The sequence below is a fragment of the Hyperoodon ampullatus genome (genome assembly GCF_949752795.1).
Source record: "Hyperoodon ampullatus genome assembly, chromosome: 3".
Lineage (NCBI taxonomy): Eukaryota > Metazoa > Chordata > Mammalia > Artiodactyla > Ziphiidae > Hyperoodon > Hyperoodon ampullatus.
In genome coordinates this window covers 67,156,407-67,176,555 of record NC_136916.1, presented here as the reverse complement: position 1 = coordinate 67,176,555, position 20,149 = coordinate 67,156,407, and the positions used below count along the sequence as shown (strand labels likewise).

Genomic DNA, 20,149 nt, shown 5'->3' with positions numbered 1-20,149 from the left:
CCATCCCCACGAGACTCGGGCCTGGCCAAGGGACTTGGCCCAAGATAGAGCTGTTGGCACTCAGGGACCCATAGTCCAGTGGCCTGGGCTCAGGGACCTAATCAGCAGGGGGGCACTGAAGGATGTCAGCCAGGACGAGCAGGCCGGCATATGTACTGAAACCTGGGCCACACCTGTAGAGCCGGTAGTTGTAGGGGCTGGACATGAAGTGAGGGCCCGAGGTCTCGCTGAGGCCGTAGCCCGCGTACAAGCGGATGTTGAGGCCCAGGAAGAAGTGCTGTGTCTCCGTGGTCATGGGGGCTCCTCCATAGAAGTTTTTCTGACACTTGGCAAAGCCCAGTGCCTGGCGGACTTTGGCTAGCACCAGGTAATCTGCCAGTCGGGTTGTGAAGGGCTTCAGATCGCTGGTGGGAGAGGGAAAATGGCTCACAGAAGACAACACACACACACACACACGCGTGCGCGCGCGTACACACTTGCGTTAAAAGGGTGGGTGTTCAGTGGGTACCCGGAATGGCCATTCCAATGATCTATTCTGATTGGTTAGTGGCAATGCTGAATCCACTGCTAAATATTTTTAATATTGGCTCTGCCTGTGAACATGCATGCACGCCTAGGTGTGTACATGTAGTTACGTGCAAACACGTCTTGAGCTGGGAAGTTAGAAAACCAGATTCAGCTGTTTATGCGTGCACAGACAACACAGATGCATGCAAGTTTGCACACACAGTAATACACACTTGCAGAGACTTGAAGTATATATGCACAGACACAAACATGTGTATGATCCCATTTGAAGCTCTTGAATGGGTCATTCATGCATATTCACTTTTCATGTCTGTGCAAATGAAGCCCTAAGTGCACAGACACGTGTACATGTCTCATGAGACATGATACCATTTCACAGATACACTAGTAATGGAAAATATTTCTAAATTGGAACAGGCCATATGTATGCCATTGATCCTCCCACAGCACTGGTTGGGAATTTTAAAGCAATCGAAAGGCTATGGGCAAGAGATGAGTGGTCACTTTGGATTATGGGAAGGCTGGAAAACCCCCATCACTGTGGCCCCTTCTCTACAGCCACCTACTGAAGTCAGGAGACCCCTCAGGAGGCTGCCAGGAGCTGCTCCCGGGGAGGTAAATGCCACCCCAGAAGGAGCAAGTCAGTCCTTGCAGTCAGACCCAAAGATGGCGTGATGGTCTCCTGTGGGATCTGGCAAGAGAACAGGGGTTCAAGCCCAGCCACCGATGGGGTCTCTGTGCAGGGGTCTGGACAAGCCTGGCCAATGGGGCCTGGACAAACCTGGCCTATCAGATCCTAGGTTGTGTCCTGGGGTTATGACCCAGCCCTGCTGCCTGCCTCCCCAGGCCTCTTGCCCCCTGGCCCTCTCTACCTGCTCGGGCAGGTGAGGTTCTGCTCCAAGGTCACCGACATGGCCCACAGCAGCATCTTGCGCCGGATGAAGCCAGACTGAGCTGCCACCTCCTGGATCCGCTCCATGATCTTCTCCCATACACGCGGCACCCCCATGTGGGACGTGGGCTCCACTTCCCTCAGCGTGTTCACCAGGCTCCCCTGTTCGCAGCCAGCGAGAGACAGGGCTGTGATTCAGAGCCAGCCGGGAGCCAGGAGGCCCCTGTCACCAGAGTCAGCGTGCACACACGCAGGCATCCTGTATACGGTAGCTCACACAGGTGTACGCACACACCGTATGCAACTCATGTCACATACTGTCGGCTACGACTCAACAGCCATCTACTCACTGCTCTTCTTTGCTAAGAGAACCTTGATGTTGCTCAGGTACCAGGGTGGCCAAATGCTTCAGAAGCACCTCAGTCCCCTCCCAGTCCTGGGGGCAGTGACTTTTTATTAGTCTAACTCAAACATGGTAATCCCATTCCCTTAAGCAGTGACTCGTTGATGAATGGACATGGGACAACATTTGGGCCAATGTAGGGGAGGGGGAAGTCTGCTAGGGGGCTCTGGGGACGTTCTCCTCATGGTTAAAAGAAGGATCCCAAGCACAGGTGTAGTTTATGAGGCTGGGATGCAGGGCAGGGCCGTGGCCATCTGTGACCATCCTGTGATCTTACTCTGAGGGTGGCCTGTCCTTGATGGCACTGTGGACCCACAAACCACTCTGACTCAACTTTCCTTTATGTAATATCATCAGTTTCCCTTCTTGTTTGGTCATCTGAGTCAGGCTGTGCTAATTGCAGTTGAAAGAATTCTGACTGATAAACACACGGGGAACCAGCATGCTCATGAATGCACACACAGGGCCCACAGACACAAGCACACACTCGGGCAGGCCCTTGCACACACACTTGGACACCCACTTAGGCAGAGAGGCAGACTGACCTTCAGGGCATCAGTCTCAGCAAAGCAGACCTGGGCCCCCCACTGGATGCCTGTCCACAAGTCATAGATCTGGGCAGCAATGTGGCTGAGGGGCAGGTAGCTGACCACCACCTCCTGTTGGATTTCTGCGGGTTGGATGTCACCGGCCTGGCTGCCATAATGTGCTGTCCATGTGATCTGGCGGACAGGCAGATGGGTCCTGGCGGTGTCTACAAAGCCAGCCCTGGAAGTGTTCACATCTGTGGCCACCCTGTGGGCTTGGGCTATTTCTTTGGAGTGTTCTTTGAACACCCTAGAGGTTGTTCACCCTCCTGGGCATCTCTGCAGGAAACACCCTGGGACAGGCCTCCCCCTCCCAACCCCCACCATTTTGCTGGGCTCAGTCTGTACCACAGACTTAAGGGTTGTCCTACTTATCCCAGCTCCCTGAGCTGAGGGGCTAAAGGAAACTCCCTGAGAGTTGTTAGGGCAGGGCCATTGCCCAGATCCACCCATAGCCCACCCCCACCCATCTGGGCATCTGTCCTACATTGTCTTGACTCAGCATCACGCCCTTGGGGTTCCCAGTGGTGCCTGACGTGTAGACCAACACGCAGCACTGGTTAGGCTGCTGGGCATTGATGATGGTGTCCAGGGCCTCCTCAGTCACCTCATTCCCCAGATCCATGAACTCCTCCATCTACAGCCAGGTGGGAGAGTGCAGGCAGCCCAGGTGAGCTGGGCAGGCTCACACAGACCCCACCTGCCCCACACGAGCCCTCTACCCATACCGTGTACACATTGGCCATCTTTGTCGGAGGAGGTTCTTGAAATATCACTACTGCCTTCAGATGCGGCAGGTTTTTCCAGATCTGTATTGACAGGAAAAATAAATGGGGTTTCATTTTAAAAAGTCACCTCTTGAGAAGAGCCCCATCTCCAGGTGTTAGTCAGCCTGGCAGGCACCTTGTGGCAAAGGTTGTTGGTCCCCAGCTCTGACCTTTCACTCAGCAGGACACTTGCCACCCTTCATGCATGGTTCCCCATCATGAGAACTTTGGAGCAGCAAAGGTGGGATAGAGCTTCCCTGGTGGCGCAGTGTTTGAGAGTCCGCCTGCCGATGCAGGGGACGCGGGTTCGTGCCCCAGTCCGGGAGGATCCCACGTGCCGCGGAGCGGCTGGGCCCGTGAGCCATGGCCGCTGAGCCTGCGCGTCCGGAGCCTGTGCTCCGCAACACGAGAGGCCACAACAGTGAGAGGCCCGCGTACCAACAAAAAAAAAAAAAAAAAAAAAAAGGTGGGATAAGCAGGGGGCAAGGAATGACTTCTATTAAAGGAAAACCAGACAACCTGGGGCCTGGCTGAGTGCAACAGGGGACTGTGTGACTGCAGAAGAGAGAAGAAAGGAAAGGGTAGAGGGAAATCAGAACTCAGTTATCTCACTGGGTTGACGTGTCAGAGGTCAGAGATCAGGAAAGCCGGGGTGCCTGGAATTTGTGGGACAGAATACCAGACAGGAGAGAACTATGCAGAGAAAGAGTTCTAGAAATTTCTTTAGGGGTCCTCTTGATTCTTTGGCAGATTATCAACCTGCACAGGCATAGGTGAAACTCCATGAAACTAGATGAAGAATAAATGCTGGAGGAAGATCAATGACTGGGGCTAGAAGACAAACAAGAGCATGTATGGGGCCAGAGCTGTTTGTGTCTCCATCAGCCAGAGTGGAGGGACCTCTGGAAATAGAGACCCCAGAAGGGTCAGGTCTTAGGTCTGGGGCTAAATTAGCCTTAGAGGAAAGACTATCTAAACCTGCTCTGAAAGGCTTAATTAAACACAAGTCTCAAAATGAAATTGAAAGAGAGAAAAAAAATGGAAAAAATTAACCTGCAAGAGAAAACTAAGAAGCCTAACATATGTGTAATTGGAGTCCCAGGAAATATTTTTTTTAATTGAAAAAAGTCTGAGAAATTTCCAAATTTGATTACAACTATAAATCCATCAATTCAAGACTCCCAGTGAACCCCAAGCAGGATAATCACAAAGAAAAACCACACCAAGACACAACATAATCCAACTGTTGAAAACCAGTGACAAAGGAAAAAATCTTAAAAGTGGCCAGAAAAACAAGATACACCATGTGGAAAGGAACAAAGATAAGAAATTATAGACTTCTTATCAGAAGCTATGCAAAGTAGAAAACATTGGGATGAAGTCTTTAAAGAGCTGAAAGAAAAAAAGAGAAACCCTGACAACCTAGAACTATAAACTCAATGAAAATATCTTTCAGAAAATGAAAGCAAAAATGAACAAGTTTTCAGACAAAGAGAAGCTGACAGAATGCATTGCCTTCAGACTTGTATTGCAAGAAATGTTGAAGATTGACATATATATGCTAATGTGTATAAAATAGATAACTAATAAGAACATGCTGTATAACACAGGCAACTCCACTTCGCTGTACAGTAGAAACTAACATAATATTGTAAAACAACTATACCCCAATAAAAAAATTAAATTAAAAAAAAGAACGAAAATTCTTAAGGAGGAAGGAAGATGAACCAGATGAAAACTTGGGGTCGACATAAAGGGACGAAGAGTGCCAGAAATGGCAAATACGTGGGTAAATAAAAAGACTTTTTTTCCTTCCTTTAAAATTTCTTTGAATGATACTTGATGGTTTAAAATACTGCATTGCAGGGGTTATAACTCACATAGAAGTTAAGTATAAATGACAATAGCACAAAGTATGGGAGAGAGAAGGAAGTACACTGCTGTAAGAGTCCTACATTATATGTAAAGTAGTACAATATTATATTATAATATTATTTGAAAGTAGACTGTGGTGAGTTAAAGTTGCATATTGTAAGCCCTAGAGCAAACACTAGAGGGAGAGCTAGTAAACCAATGGATAGAATGGAATACTCAAAAACAAACCAAAATAAAAACAGAAAACTCCATCCAAAGGAAGTCATGAAAGGGGAGAAAAGGATCAAAGAATGTATTGGACAAATGGGAAACAGCCAACTGGTAGTTTTATAGACAATTTTGTCAGACTGGATTAAAAGGCATGACCCAGCTATACGCTATCTATAAGAGTCTTGCTTTAAATACAAGGACACAGGTAGGTTAAAAGTGAAACAATGCAAACATATATACCATGCAAACATTGATCATAAGAAATCTGGAGTGGCTATATTAATTTAAGACAAAGTAACTTTGGAAGAACAGTTGCCAGAGATAAAGAGGGACATTTCTTTTTTTTTTTTTTTTTTTGTGGTACGCGGCTCTCACTGTTGTGGCCTCTCCTGTTGCGGAGCACAGGCTCCGGACGCGCAGGCTCAGCGGCCATGGCTCACGGGCCCAGCCGCTCCGCGGCATGTGGGATCTTCCCGGACCGGGGCACGAACCCGTGTCCCCTGCATCGGCAGGCGGACTCTCAACCACTGCGCCACCAGGGAAGCCCAAGAGGGACATTTCTTAATGATAAGGGGATTAATTCATCCAGAGGACATAACAACCTAAATATGTGTATACATAACAGAGCTTCAAAATACACGAAGCAAAAACAGAACCAAAAGGATAAATAGATAATCCACAACAATAACTGGAGATTTCAACATTCTCTTTCTCAGTATTTGTTAGAACAAGTAGACAGAAAATCAACAGGGATATAGATGACTTAAACAACATTAGGACACTATCAATCAAGTTGACATTATTAACATTTATAGAACATTCTACCCAACAACTGCAGAATGCACATTCTTTCAAATATGCTTGTTGGTATTGTTGGTATTATTGGTATTAGATGATATGAAAGAATTCTTTGACTTGTGTTAATAAAGGTGATAAAGTTACTGTGATTAAGAAAAATGTCATATATTTTAGAGGTATTGAAATATTCAGGGGGTGAAATGCTGTGATGTCAGAGATTTGCCTTCAAATACTTCAGCAAAATAGGTAAATTGATGAAATGAGTGTGACAAAAAAACAGTGATGATGATTAAATCTGAATGATCACTCTATGAGGGTCCACTACACTCTTCTCTCTATTTTTGTTTGTTTGGAAAGTTTCATAATACGAATTTTAAATAATTACCTAGGGTGGACATTTCTGATTCAGTAGGTCTGGGCCTCGGTTTCTTCAGTGGCAAAATGGGGCGGAGGGAGGGCATTGGGATCAGATCAACCATCTATGCTGAGGGGCTGTCTCCCTGAGGGATGGGGCAAAACTATTGGGGGGCTTTTTAAAGCTCCACTGCCCTCCCCACCCTGGGGTTCTGAGATGAGCGCCCACGCTGAGGAGTGTGTGACTCCCTCGGGTAAGGCTGAGGACAAGAGCTAACACCATTGCTACTTGGTAGCTGAGGCTCTCAAGGAATCTTAAACCAGTGGGCCTTCAAGCAAAGCTAGCCTGGGGGCACCTGGCATCTGTGAAGCCTCCAAACCTGAGGAAATCAGGGCCCCAGTGAGTCCTAGGGGGCCTGGGACACCCCTGCTGTGCACCGTTCTCTAAATATTTGTCCCCTTTCTATGAAGTGAAGGACCCGAGTGCTTGGGGAGGGGGAAGGCGAGCAAGGGGGTGCTGAGGACAGCTCGGGTTCACCTCAGTCTCTTAGAGCTGTTCACTTTGGGCCACCTTATCTGCACCCACATCTCCTCCCCCAATCTCAAGCATTTATCCAAGTCAGACAGAATGGAGGCCCTCAGAATGAGGGAACCCTGACAACGGGGTTCAAAAGGAGTGGAGACAGAAGAGGACTTCTCCACGCAAGCTGAGAGAAGACCTGTCCTGCGATCCAGATCCCACAGTCCTAGGAGGTTGGAGACCACTTCTCCCGCCCTCAGGTACAGGTGGGGAGCTGAGGTCCAGGTGATATCTCCAGAACTAGGGCCAAGCCAACAAGTCAACCCGGAAGCCTCCTCTGAGATGCAGGGAGCCTTGGAGGATCTTGCAGGCTACTGGGTGTAGCTGGGGCACAGAGGTGCCCTCAGGCCACTGCATGCCAGCGTGGTGCCCATGGGGACAGATCCAATCAGGGAGGGACCTTAAATGAATCAGGAGGCATCAATGCTCCAGAAAAGACCCAGCTGCCCCAAGAGGCACTGTTGAGCTCCTCCGGTGCCCTGCTATCTTCAGAAGACCCTGCGGCACTTGCTGTGGCTTAGCCCAAGCCCCATCCTGTGGCACCCCACACCCCCACTCCCCATTGAGACTCAGACTTGGGTGCTCACGTGTCAGAGCCCTGAGCCACCCTCAGGGCACACAACCCTTCCCTGAAGGGAAAGCCATGGGGAACAGCAGGCTGGCTGGGGGATGTGGGGTATGTCTCTTGGACATTCTGGGCCTCAATTTTCAGACCTGGCAAATGGGTCGGCGCCCATTGCCCTGCCTTGCTCTGTGTGCATGTGGTGGGGCGGGTTGCTATTGAGAATGATGGAGGATTCTGGCAGGGAGGGTGGAAAAGCCCTTTGTAAGCTGGAGGTCTGTGAGGACGCCCAGCCTGACCCCCGTGGCCCTGGTCCCTTTCCCCCAAACCTTCAGGATCTTTTCCAGCTGCTTCTGCGTGTCGACCACGATGATGTTGGCACGGCAGTCATGGGCGATGTACTGGCAGGCTTCAGGGGAGCTGGTTGTGTAGATGCCAGTGACGATGCCACTGCAGGAGACCCAGGAGGATGCGTGTCCGGGCAGGTGCAGCGGGCCACCCCCTTGGCCCAGCCCCCTGCCCGACACACACACAGCCCCCAGACCCAGAGAGCTCCCGTGGCCCAGACAGGCAGCTCAGCACAGTTGCCCCAGGTAGAGCGGAGACAAAGGTGGTGCTGGAGAGGGCCCCGGGGAAGAGATGGGATGTTGGGGATGGGGTTGGGGGCCCCTAAAATGAGATAACGACCCTCTCTCCGCTCTCTGCCCACCTCCAACCCACTGGAGACCCGGCCCCTCCCTCAGCCACTCACCCTGCGAATACTGTGCCCACTGCCGAGAAGAACCACTCCGGGGAGTTGAAGCCGAGGATGGCCACGCTGTGGGCCCGCTCCAAGCCGAGCTCCAGGCCAAAGGCAGACAGGCCGGGTCAGCCTCTCATTCTCACCAAGCCCCCCTTCCAAACTGCAGGGACCCTGCCGCCCACCTGAGGGACCACCCTCCTAGGCTCCCTCATTAGAGAGTGCCCTGGGGGACCAGTCACTCAACAGCCCCTGCTGCCCCTCCCAGGGCCTTCCCGGGGAGCCCATCCCTCAACCCAGTGCACCAGGCTTCCCAGGCCCCTTGAATGGGACAAAAAACGAGAAGCTCGTGTCACGTCCTGGCACATGGCAAGGGCCCAGTGAACGTAAACCCTCAGCACCAGGTCAGAGCGGGCAATTAGCTCAATAAATGGGCTGGTTTTTACTGTTATCCTTTCCTAAGGGCTTGCCCAGTGGGGCGTCAGAAGGAGGCCTGTGAGGGCCAGAGCTGGAAGGCAGGGCTGGGGAGGGGAGAGGCTGTGCCTTGAGGGGCTCCCTCACCTTTAGAAAGCCCTTGGCGGCTTTGCGGGCCAGCAGGTAGTATTGGTTGTAGGAGATGTGCTCCCACATGCCCTGTCGCTTGAAGGCCAGAGCGCTGAGGTCCCCGTACTTGTCCAGAGCCTCGTAGAACATCCGATGCACAGTGTAGGGAGTCTGTGGGCAGCTGGGGTCTACGCGCAGGTGGACGCGCCCATCGGCCCGAGTTGTCCACAGCGCCTCCTCTGCAGGGTCCGGGAGACCACAGCTTGGATCGTGCCAGCCCAGGGTTGTCCCCAGGGGACCCTTGGTCCTACCTTAAGCGGAGCTCCCAGGCCTCTGGTCCCAACAATGCCTTGGGCACTGGGCCAAGGGAGCTGGCAGACACACCAGGAGGCTCCCTGGAGGGGGAGGTCTGACAGCCTTGAAGGACGGGCAAGCCTTTAGGGATGCAGCAAGGAAGAGGAGAGAGAATAGCTGGAGGGGAGGAGGAGGCCTTGGGGACCCTAGATATTTTCCTGCTTTCATGCCAGCTGGGATTTGCCCCCTGAGGGTGGGCAGTCTGCAGTGGATTTGTGGGTGCCCCAGAAGAGTGGGACTGTCAGATCCTTTGGGGTTTCTACCCTTCCTCTGCCTCCTGAGAATGGGTTGGGGACAGGCCAAATTGACAGAAGTTCAAAGCATCAAAAATAGCCCCTTCCAAGGTGTTAGAGGAAACTGAAAACCAGCAGGCTCTGATCACTAGCCTGGAAAATTTCCCAGGCCCAGGAAATAATCTAACCATCTCTGTTCATTCTTGCCTAGTGCCAGGCCCCATGCGAATCCCTCACATGGGGATCTCATCTAGTCTGCACAACATGGGTCTGGTAGCCCCATTTTACAGATGGGGCAGCTGCAGCTCAGAGAGGTTCAGTCATTTCCCCAAGGTCACACAGTGGGAAAGGTATGCCTGATGCCAATGCTCACACTTGGGACAGTGTCCCGGGCACAACCTAGCCTTTTTTACTGTGTGTGGTAGGTGGGAACAGAGCTTTAACATTTAGCATGTGAGATGTGAGGTGAGCTGTTGAACCTCTGAGTCTGTTTTCTCAAGGGAAAGGTGAGGGTTTAGTTCTCATGGATGATATGAGGGTCAAAAAAATGAAAAAGCCTTGGCATATAGTTGGGGCTCAATAAATGCACACTTTTGTTCTTCCTCCTTTTTCCAAGTTCTCCAGATCGTTTGCAAAGGAGGCTTGGATGGGTGGTCTAGAGCCTTTTGTCCATGAGGCCACTGTTTGGGGCCATGGCGGTCATTCTAAAAAGGTGACCCAAGGGTGGGGGAGTGAGGGCTGACTAGGACCACAGGGGCTACCCTGCCACCTGCTAGCCAGACGCATGCTGAGATGGAGAGGTCCCACCTCCTTGGATGTCCATCTCGAGGTGGGACCAACAGGGGTCCTGTGACCAGCCCTTCCCCGAGGCAGCAGATGGACTGATGACCTTGTCCCCCACTGTTCAACACTCTAAGGATTCATGTGGACCCTGAAGTTGGCAGAAAGAGGTAAAGGTCCTGGGGTTGGGACAGGAGAGCCCATCCTTCCTCCCATGGAGGCCAAGGATGGGGGACAAGGGGACATATTCTGGCCCAAGCAGAAGAAGGGAATGTCTGAGGCAGGGGAATGTCAGCCTGGGAATGTGGGCTGGGGCAGAGACAAGGTCACCCAGTGCCAGGCCTTGTGTACTGACAGAAGTCAGAACCATGCTGGCTGACGTCCACCACCTCCCCAGACTGAGACCCACATCCCCAGGTGGAGGCGTGAGCCGGGGCTGCTGAGGACCCCTCTCCAATCACTTCTCAGACATCTCTAAGCCCCTTTCCCTTATCCTGGGACCCCAGCCTGGCAGATCCCAGTGATCAACCTCTTTAGGGTCTCCAGCCCCTGTCACAAAGGTGAAATGAAAGTCCATTCACATGAGCAGACCAGGGCAAAGACACAGGCTGTGGAGTCAGGTCAACGTGGGTTCCAATTCCGTTCTGCCACTCCCTGCTGTGTGACCTTTGCAAGTCTTTCTCCTCCTAGCTCCATTTTAATCATCGTCAAGCGCAAAGGGTTGGCGAGGTTATGGAGAGACTGTAGCCCTCATATAGGTGGCGGGAATGTAAAATGGTGCAGCCGTATTGGAAGCCAGTTTGGCAGTTTCTTAAAAAATTGAACATAAGTCTACTATACAACCCAGCAATTCCACTCTTAGGTATCTACCCAAGAGAAGCGAAAACAAACATCCCCACAAAGACTTGTACATGAATGTTCATAGCAGCATTATTTATAGTAGTCAAAAAGCGGGAACAACCAAATGTCCATCAGCTGGTAAGTGAAAACTAAATGTGGCCTCTCCACACAACGGAATACTATTTAGCACTAAAAAGGAACAAAGTACTGATACAGGCAACACCATGGATGAAACTCAAAAACATGTTCGGTGAAAGAAGCCAAAAGCAAAGGACCATGTATTGTCTGATTCCATTTACATGGAATGTCCAGAAAGGGCAGAAATGATAGAAAGCAGATTAGTGGTTGCCTGAGGCTTGGGGTGGGAATGGGGAACGACTACAAATGGACACCAAGGATCTTTTTGGGGTGATGGAAAAGTTCTAAAATTGGATTGCTGTGATGTTTGTACAACTGAAAATTTGCTAAAAATCATAGAAAAAGTGACTTTTTTCAATGAAAAAGTGACAAATCGTTACACCTAAAATGGGCAAATTCGATGGCATATAAAGTACACTTCAATAAAACTACTTTTAGAAATGGGAGGAAGGGGAATTCCCTGGTGGTGCAGTGGTTAGGACTCCGCACTTTCACTGCTGAGGGCCTGGGTTCGGTCCCTGTTGGGGATATTAAGATCCCACAAGGTGTGTGGCACAGCCAAAAAAAAAAAAAAAAAAAAAGGGAAGAAGAATGGAATGCTGACACACAACCTCCTTACCCAAATTGGGACAAGAATTCCATGAGGTAGCCCGGCCTGTGTGCCCAGAGCCTGGCAGAGTCACTTCCCAGTAGCTGGTAGTTCTCTTCCCTTCCCTGGTACAGATTCCTCTTCGTGCTTAGACCAGAAAAGGTAAATTTCTCCTGTGGGTACTGCTAGATGCTCATGCTGCACTGCATTTACCTGTTCCCCCAGGCTTGCCAAGATCATCACAGGTAAGGCTTACGATCTGCTGTGAAAGCTTCCCTCAGCCAAAAGTTTTAACTTTATCTTATAATCTTTTAAGTTATAACCTTTTTTAAAAAAATCACAAAACAATACATATTTGTTCTAAGAAATAGAAAACAATATAGAAGTACATGATATAAAATGGGATAGGGCTTTCTTAATGCTGCCTGTCTAGGTAACCACTGTTCACATTTGGTGTATGTCATGCTTATACAGATATACATACAAGGAATTCGTTTTGATTTTTTTGCTGTTGTTTTTTTATCCAAAGGGGAAAAAAAAAGAATCATGTTACTGTTGTATTAATCAAGGGTAGCAAACCCAAAATGCCCATAGGGGATAGGTAGGTAATGTACCAGCATCATAATAAATAATATATAAGAGTAAACAATAAATGAATGCAGTGCCCCAGAATTTGCATGTGAAACAGAGGCACAGTCTTCATTTTCACAAAGAAATAGGCTCCCTCTCATTTTCCTTGAGACACGTGCCCCTCATAGTCCACCTTTTATTTCTCTGTTTTTTGATAAAGACAGAGAACAGTGCAACATTTTACTAAGGAAAGCTGCAATACAAGGGTAGTGATCACTGCCCCGACCCCAGCCTCAGTGTCAGGGAGGCAACATGGAGTGGTGGGGACTGTGGGGTGGGGGGAGCACACGCTTCATCTAAAGGGGGGGCTGCTCCTTGGTTCTAGGATTTGGTGCCCAGGAGGAAAGGAAACCGAGAGCTACCTGAAATCTGGGTGTTTATGTGTAATCATCTGACTTTTAAATGTTGGCTCCTACATTCAGACGGCCATTAGCCAAATCATCCATTTTTAACTTCTGTGACATTAATGTATCTCTCTCATTGTGTGTGTGTGTGTGTGTGTGTGTGTGTGTGTGTGTGTGTGTGTGTGTGTGTGGCTGTGTTGATACGGCTCCATTGGCCACATCATAATTTCATATCATAATGTACATATCACAACCACTCCCCCATTAAAAGACACTCAGATGATTTCCAGCTTTTAGCCCTTAGGCTTTCCAAAGGATAGATTTCTAGAAGTGGGTTTACTGCATCTGAAGAAAAAAGCACTTAAAATTTTGATGGACGTTTTGGACAGAGTTCCTTCACCTGATTTCTTCTCTCCCACTAACTACACGGTTCTGCCTTTCCCCTGTGTTAGTTTTTTATCTCATGGTGCCTTTGCTTTGGGGTTAAGTCATCTCACATCCTTCTCAGAAGGAGGAAAGAAGGAATGGACAAGGGAAGGAAAGGCAGTTGGTCTGCGAGATCAGTCTCCTCTTAGCCCAGCTGCTTTGTGACGGGGATGAGAGGCCCGGCCCCTGGTGGACCCATGCCCTTCGGGAAGGCTGACCAGGCAGTGCAGCTCCGGCCCAGCCCTTTCTCCCTACATTTACTGCACAGGCTCAGCTGTCTGAACCCCAGACTAGCTAGCCAGAAGGGAAGACTTTGGTGGGAAGGGGCCTGCCCCTGCCCTTGGCTTCCCAGAGGCCCAATCATTCTCCTTCCCTTGAAGGAATTAGAATGGGCACGGCTCCCATTTACTGAGCACCCTACTTGTGCCAGGAGGGCTGCGTGCCATCTTGTTCTATGACCTCGTGTTTAACAACCTTCCATCCTGTGAGACTCACAGAGGCTAAGTCACCGCTGGCAGAGCTGGGATCCCAACCCACAGTCTGACTCCCAAATCCACACAGTTCCAGTTGGCCATGCTGGGGTCACAGTGGGGTTCTAGGCCGACCCCAGAACCCACATCTCCCCTGGGAAAGGACCGTCATGCCTCCTGCCCAAGTCCTGCACTGGGGCTCTGGCTCAGTGACCTTGGGCAGCCAGGACCCCCGGCCACTGCCTCCTCCTACATTCCAGAGGCTCCCAGAGCGACCTTTCTGAACACAAATCTGACCTGTTTGAAAGCCTCCCACATCTCCCCTTGACCACAGGGTGATGCCCTCACTGTGGCCTCTCAGGAAGGCCCTCCTCAAAGGGGCTCGCCAGTCTCTGCCCACCTCAGCACAGCCAACCTGAGCTGCTCCCAGTTCCCTTCATTCCCACCCACCCCCGGGCCTTTGCCCATGCTGTGACTCTGCCTAAAACACCCTTCCCCCATCACATCCACCTCTCCCACCTTTCACGCCCCAAGTGCCACCCTCTCACTGGGGACTTTAGTGCCTGAGCCTCACTGCGGGCCAAGTCCTGGTTGGGTCTGCCTCTCCCACCAGGCTGGAGGCTCTCAAAGGCAGGTCTGATTCCTCCCTGGGTCCTGAGTACAGAAGCCTGGACCCGAGAAGAGGTCAGGGGGCCTTAGCGGAAGCACAAGTCAGTCTCTGTCCCATCCCAGTCCCAGAGGCTGGACTGAATGACTGTGTGTCCAGGGGACCTGGGCCTTTCCCTCTCTCCCTTCCTCCCTTCCCCCCAGGATGGCATGAGGGTGGTGCAGGACACATTGCTGCCCAAGTACAGAGAGAGGTGGGCCCCCAGAGCAGATGCCTGCCCAAGTGGGCCATGGCAGGCTGAACCTCCGTCCTGCATGCTTGAGAGCCCCCAGGTAGGGCCTGGCAAGACCCAGCCCCGCTCAGTGTCTTCCTGACCTGAGTCCACCACAGCTCAGTGGCCTCAAGCTTAGGAACTGATGGAAGCGAAGATAGATGAGCCTCCTTGCCTGCAGTGCCTCGTCCTCTCCCGCTTCCCGTCCATGTATCCCCACCTCTGGGCCTTTGCTCACACCATTCTCTCTCCCAATCTCATCTCTGTCGGAAGAGAAATCTCTGGACAGCGAGGTAGAAGACCAGGTTTTAGCTATCAGCAAGGTGGGCAGAGCAGTCAGAAGGGGTCCTTTGCCCACAAAGCACTGGACATTGGCCCTGCTCCCCTGGCCACAGCAATGAGACCAGAACCCCATGCCCTGCACAGGGGCCATGAGATCACTGTGCTGGGCCTTGCCCCGAAGGAGCGCTCCTTGTGGGCGGTGACTGATCCACTCAGAGCCTCTCTCTTGCAGAGTTGGACGGTGACTTGCAGAGATCATGACAGATCCACCGAGATCAGGGGGTGGTAGGAGTCCTAGCACAGTGTGGGGAGCAGAGAGAAGCAGGCAGTGGCAGTGCAGCAGAGAGGGGCTGGGTTTGAGCAACAGTGGTTGTCACCAGAGTGGGGAACCATGGAGGTCTATTTCTTCCCATCCCCACTGGACACTTTCTAAGCGTCCTTTCTTCCCTGCCTGTCCTCATGATAACCTCCATCAACTAAAGCCATCTGAACTCATCTAACTACCTACCTACTTATCTATCTTCCTACCTACCTACCTACCTGGGTTTTTCCTAAAATCAAAGAACATGAAGTAGCAAAGATGTAATTAGACAAACAGACAACACCCACTGTTGGCAAGGGTGCTGTGGCATTTGGAAGTGTGAATTGGTATGACTTTCCTGGGAGCAATTTAGCAATAAATATCAAAGGGCTTTAAAAAGTAGTAACTTCTGACGTAGCAATCACACTTCTAGAAAGTACCCTTGGGAAACAATCAGAGACACACAGAGGGAGAACAGGAAGATGGATATCTTAGCAGCTCTGTTTCTATTAACAAAATCATTGGAAAAAACCCAGTGTGCAATAGGGGGACATGATAAATTCATTAGGGTACAGCCATACCATGGATTTATATTATAGGCAGTCATCAAAATAGTATTTAAAAAATATTTAATGACACAAGGAGATGTCCAGAGTATACCCTCAATAGAAAAAAAAGGGAACAAACAAAAGTGCATATAAAAATGCAGAGAGAAAACTAAAAAGATCTGCATCAAAGTAATATTGTTAAAAAGCTTAGCACGTGGTGGGTGCTCAAGAAATCTCTCTCCGTCCTTTCTGACTAGACTCTGAACTTCTGATGTAAACACTGGACTTGCAATAAATGTTTGCCAAAAGAATAAATAAAACTAAACATGTGATGCCCATCAGGGATATAGACTGAGACCTCAGTGGTGGGGGAGTGGTGGGGGGTGGGGCATCCTAGAGCAGTGGAGGCAGGGCATTCCTACACATAGTACCATCAGAGGGAGAAGAAACTGAGTCTCAGAGCGGGAAGGAATGGCCAAGGTCACAGCAAGTTAGGGGCAGAGCTGGGACTGTCTAGGACAAGACCTCTGACTGGCAGCTGTCTTGCATCCAGTGGCTAGGGGGCTGGTCAGTGAATGAAGTTTAGGCTCGGGGGTCCATGGTCTATTCCTTTGGGGATGGTGTTGGCGGAAGAGGAGAGTGGTACCTGAGTCCCCTGACCCTCTGCCACAAAGTAGGCTGCTCAGAACTGAGCAGGAGGGAGGCATCACGAGTGGGTCCAGGGCTGCTGTGGTACGTCTCAGCCTGCCTACCTGCAGGTGATTCCTTGGAGGATAGCAGAAATGTAAGAAATCAGGATGGGTTGCCAGACCCTTAAATTTGTCCCCATCCCCTCACCTCGAAACTCAACAGGGGCATAGGTCTATCCCATGCCCAGCCATCTCACTGCTGCAATAACAGCCAAAACATGCCCAGGACCCAATCAAGGTCCCTATCACCCAGCAAGGCACCCAAGATCCAAACCAGACCTGATTCCGCAAGGCATCTGATGGTTAGATCTATGGGTAGATCTAAGGGAACCCAGCTAGCAGGCAGCCTGCAGCCAACAGCCCCAAACACAAACCCAGAGAATGTCCTCTGAGTGCTGGGGGTGGGCTTTCCCAAGGTCCCGCTTGCACTTTGTCCTGCCTCTGTCTCCTCTCGCGCTCTCTCTCATGTTGCCCCACCTCGTCTTGGCCTGACCCCGGTCTGTGTCTTACAATCACCCATTATGCTGGGAGTGGTGAGGCACGCAGGGAGCTGTGTTCTCTGGGGCTCTGGAATAAAGGCTCCTGAACAGCAGAGGAAGTCACTCTCAATTAGCTGGGAAAGGGAGAAACACGAGAGCAGAGAGGAGAAGCCCAGGGTGTTTTCTGCAGCCTGTGGGAACAGCCTCGGAATGAAGCTGATTAAGCAGAAGGAGGGAGACACTGATCCTGGGTAAATGTGGTTCTAGGGCCGGGACAGATGTCTCTCTTCAGGGCATGGCATCCTGTAGCCCCTGCTGCACAGGCCTGTCTGGGACGAGCACCAGGAGTGTCCCTCTTCATACAGGGACCCTTTGCTAAGGGTCTTTGGAACCTGCTTAGCCCCATGCCAGGCACTCTGGGGATATATGAGGGGAAGAGGCCACGGTGGCTTCAGGACATGATGAGAGATTAGGGTCAAGGCCTGCCTGGGCCAGAACAGTTTGTCCAGCCCTTGGCACACCTGTGGCTTGACAGAACTGAACATTTTGATTAGGGAAGAGTTTTTACAAGGATCCCCAGAGGCTCTGCTTTTTTCAGCTGGTGGGGCTGAGATTACCACCTGTTCCCATTTCCTCTGACCTCTGGGAAGTCCTTCCTACCTTCCCCTATCCCCCACTCCCACCAGAAGCTGAAATGACAGCGATCCTCTGCCTCACACTGTCCCCAGGGCCCCTCCCTGCCCCCCAGCTGCAGGCTCTGAGCTCCCTGAGGACAAGGGTAGTACCTGTCTCCTTCCAGCCAAAACACCACGCATGCCCTTGAAACATTTGGGAAAGGGTAGGAGCGTGGGACAGAGGGAGGCCTGGTGAACAAGCTGGGCTGAGCTCCCAGCCTCCTGACCTCCAGCTCAAAACTCCCCAGTCGGTGTGAGAGTTTCCTAGGGAGAGTGAGTGCAGGGAATAGGCCTGGCCAGCACCTCCACCAGCCCCATCCCCGGCAGCTGCTTCCCTTGGATCCCCTCCTCTTCCCTGTGGTCTTGATGTTGCCTTGATCCAGCTGGTGTTCATGCTTAACCCAGAAAGGGCTAGAAAAAAATGTATGTCTAGGCCCAGCACAAGGCTGCCTTTGTGTGGAAGTCAGATCCCAGCTGCTCTGTGGCCCAACTCAGTGGAGCTGTCCCCTGGAGAACAGCCATCTGGGCAGCTCAGAGCCCAGCCTGGGGACCAGAGCTTGAGGACCCTCCAGCTTCTTGGGAACTCAAGGAGACCCAGGTGAACTCTGATTCCTGCAGGCAAGCCTCTAAGAGCTCTCCAGAGGGACTGCAGCTTGGCAGTTAGGAGGCAGGGGCTGGCCAGGGCATGCAGGAGGGGAGGGGACCACACCTAAACGGTCCCAAAGAGGCAGTGTGCCAGTTAAGACTTCCACATCTTACTAGCTGTGCCATTCTGAGGAGTTCACTGAACTTCTCTGAGCTCGGTGTGCCCTACCACATGAGAATGATAAAAGTGCCCACCCCACTGCTGCCATGAAGAGAAGATGAAAGATGAAAGTTTATCCCTGAGCACAGAGCCTAGCATACGGTAAATGTTCAGTAAAAGCTGCTCTTATTAAGGGGGCAGATGTGTGGGGAAGAACGATTTAACCCCTCTTGTAATCCGCTGAAGCCCCCTCCCCCAAACAGTCTTTGGTACAGATAGTTGCCTTTCCTCAATTTTATGGAAATGGCAGCTTCGAGGCCCCTCCCCACATGTGGCTGCTCCAATATCCTCTCCCATACAGAGTCTGGAGCCCGGACTCTTGGAGCTGCTGGGGAATCGTGGAAATAAGCCCCAGGGCCAGGCCAGCACACAGTGGGCACTCAAGCCATGGTGAATCTGGATCTTACTGCAGCTGCATTCCAGAGCTTCCCCCTCCACCCTTCAAAACCCTGGAGGCCACACGAGTTGGGGTGCGGAGGAGTGTGACCCACAGGGCAGGCTTGTGGGAGCCAATGAGGTCTGCTTAGCACTGCCCTGGGCAGTGCCTGGGGTCCCTTGGGCAATGGTGCTGAGAAGCCTCCTCAGCCCCTCCCAGATTGTCCCCTTCTTCTTATCACCAGCCCTAGATGCTAAACTCCCAAGGGCAGACCACTCAGCTCAGGCCCAGGCCCAGAGGGAGCTTAAACGTCTGAGGCCAGCTAGAGGTCCTCCTCATCCAGGAAGCACCCTGATCACCCAGTTCCCAGGTAGCAGGCCTTCCTTCCTCAGCCTCTGTGTGTCCCTCACCCAGAGGCTGTCTGCCCTCCACCCAGAGGCTGTCTTCCCTCGGACTAGGAGTTCTCTGAGGGCAGGATACTGTCCATCTCAGTATCCCCAGCAGCCTAGCCCTGCGCAGAGGATGGAGAGTCCAGGTTCGCCCCCAGCCTGGCTGTCCCTCCCAGGTTCCCGAAGTCCTGATAAACCACAATGGCCCTGCTGCCTCCCCTACAGTTGCCTACTCCTTCCCCACCCCTCCTTTAAAGCTGGTGCCCCCCTTCTCACCCTCGGCCGTCGCCTGGCCCCTGGCTGCCAGTCCTCTCTGATGGGTCCCTCTCTGGGATTCCCTACCCGCTTGTTTGAAACCTGTCTATTCTCTGTGCCCCACTGCTGCAGGGCTGCCAGATGCTAACTAAGATTAAGCAACTGAGGCCCAAGGGGCTCGGATTACTCGTTCCTCCTTGGAAACACTCCCGACACGGACTGCTCCACGGGACACTGAACTTGCGCCACATTGGCTCCCTTCCTGCCCCTTGAGTTGCAAAACACCAGTGCCATCACTCACAGTCAGGACTTCTGAGCTCCAGGGCTTTGCTGTGCACAGTCCCCGGGTGCTGACAGCTGCTCTTTGAGCGCTGCAGAGAAGGAATGATCCAGTCCAAGGAAAGAAAGCCTGAGCAAGCTGATGGGACCTGCCAGAGGTGACGCAGCAACACAGCAAGTCAGTGAGCTGCCCTGGCTCTCGGGAAGAGAGTGTGGCAGTTGCCTGGGCCCAGCTGGCCCCTCTCCTGGGCTCTCTTGGTGCCTTTCAAACCCTTCCCCTCAGAAATCGGTCAATCCTTTCCTTGGTCCAGGTCCCTCTTCATCTCTAAGGAAGAGCAGAGAGGCAGAGTCCACTCCGGGAAAGTGCACCCCTCAGGCCAGATCCCTGCCGAGGCCACCCCAAGACACCCAGCCTGGGAGAGGGGCAGCTTGTCTGATGGCAGCAGCGAGCCCTGCCGCGGTGAGGGGACTGGCGTTTGGTCTCCAAGGGACCAGGCAGCCTGGGGAGCAGGGTCTCTGAAGCCCTGGTCTGGTGTCTCCCCTTGTTACACC

The 20,149-nt window shown here is 51.7% G+C and overlaps 1 protein-coding gene across 2 annotated transcripts in view; it reads right to left on the bottom strand.

Annotated features, from left to right (window-relative positions):
* The window catches only part of ACSBG1 (acyl-CoA synthetase bubblegum family member 1), a gene marked incomplete at both ends in the record, with an annotated part of 60,273 nt that overhangs the window by 15,378 nt on the left and 24,746 nt on the right, over window positions 1–20,149 (bottom strand). For both annotated transcript variants that reach the window (XM_079700730.1, XM_079700729.1), the window contains 8 exons: window positions 174–404; window positions 1,401–1,582; window positions 2,369–2,545; window positions 2,898–3,047; window positions 3,139–3,219; window positions 7,886–8,006; window positions 8,308–8,396; window positions 8,857–9,077. In XM_079700730.1, coding sequence (XP_079556856.1) covers window positions 174–404; window positions 1,401–1,582; window positions 2,369–2,545; window positions 2,898–3,047; window positions 3,139–3,219; window positions 7,886–8,006; window positions 8,308–8,396; window positions 8,857–9,077 — 1,252 coding nt within the window. The remainder of the gene's footprint in view (window positions 1–173; window positions 405–1,400; window positions 1,583–2,368; window positions 2,546–2,897; window positions 3,048–3,138; window positions 3,220–7,885; window positions 8,007–8,307; window positions 8,397–8,856; window positions 9,078–20,149) is intronic.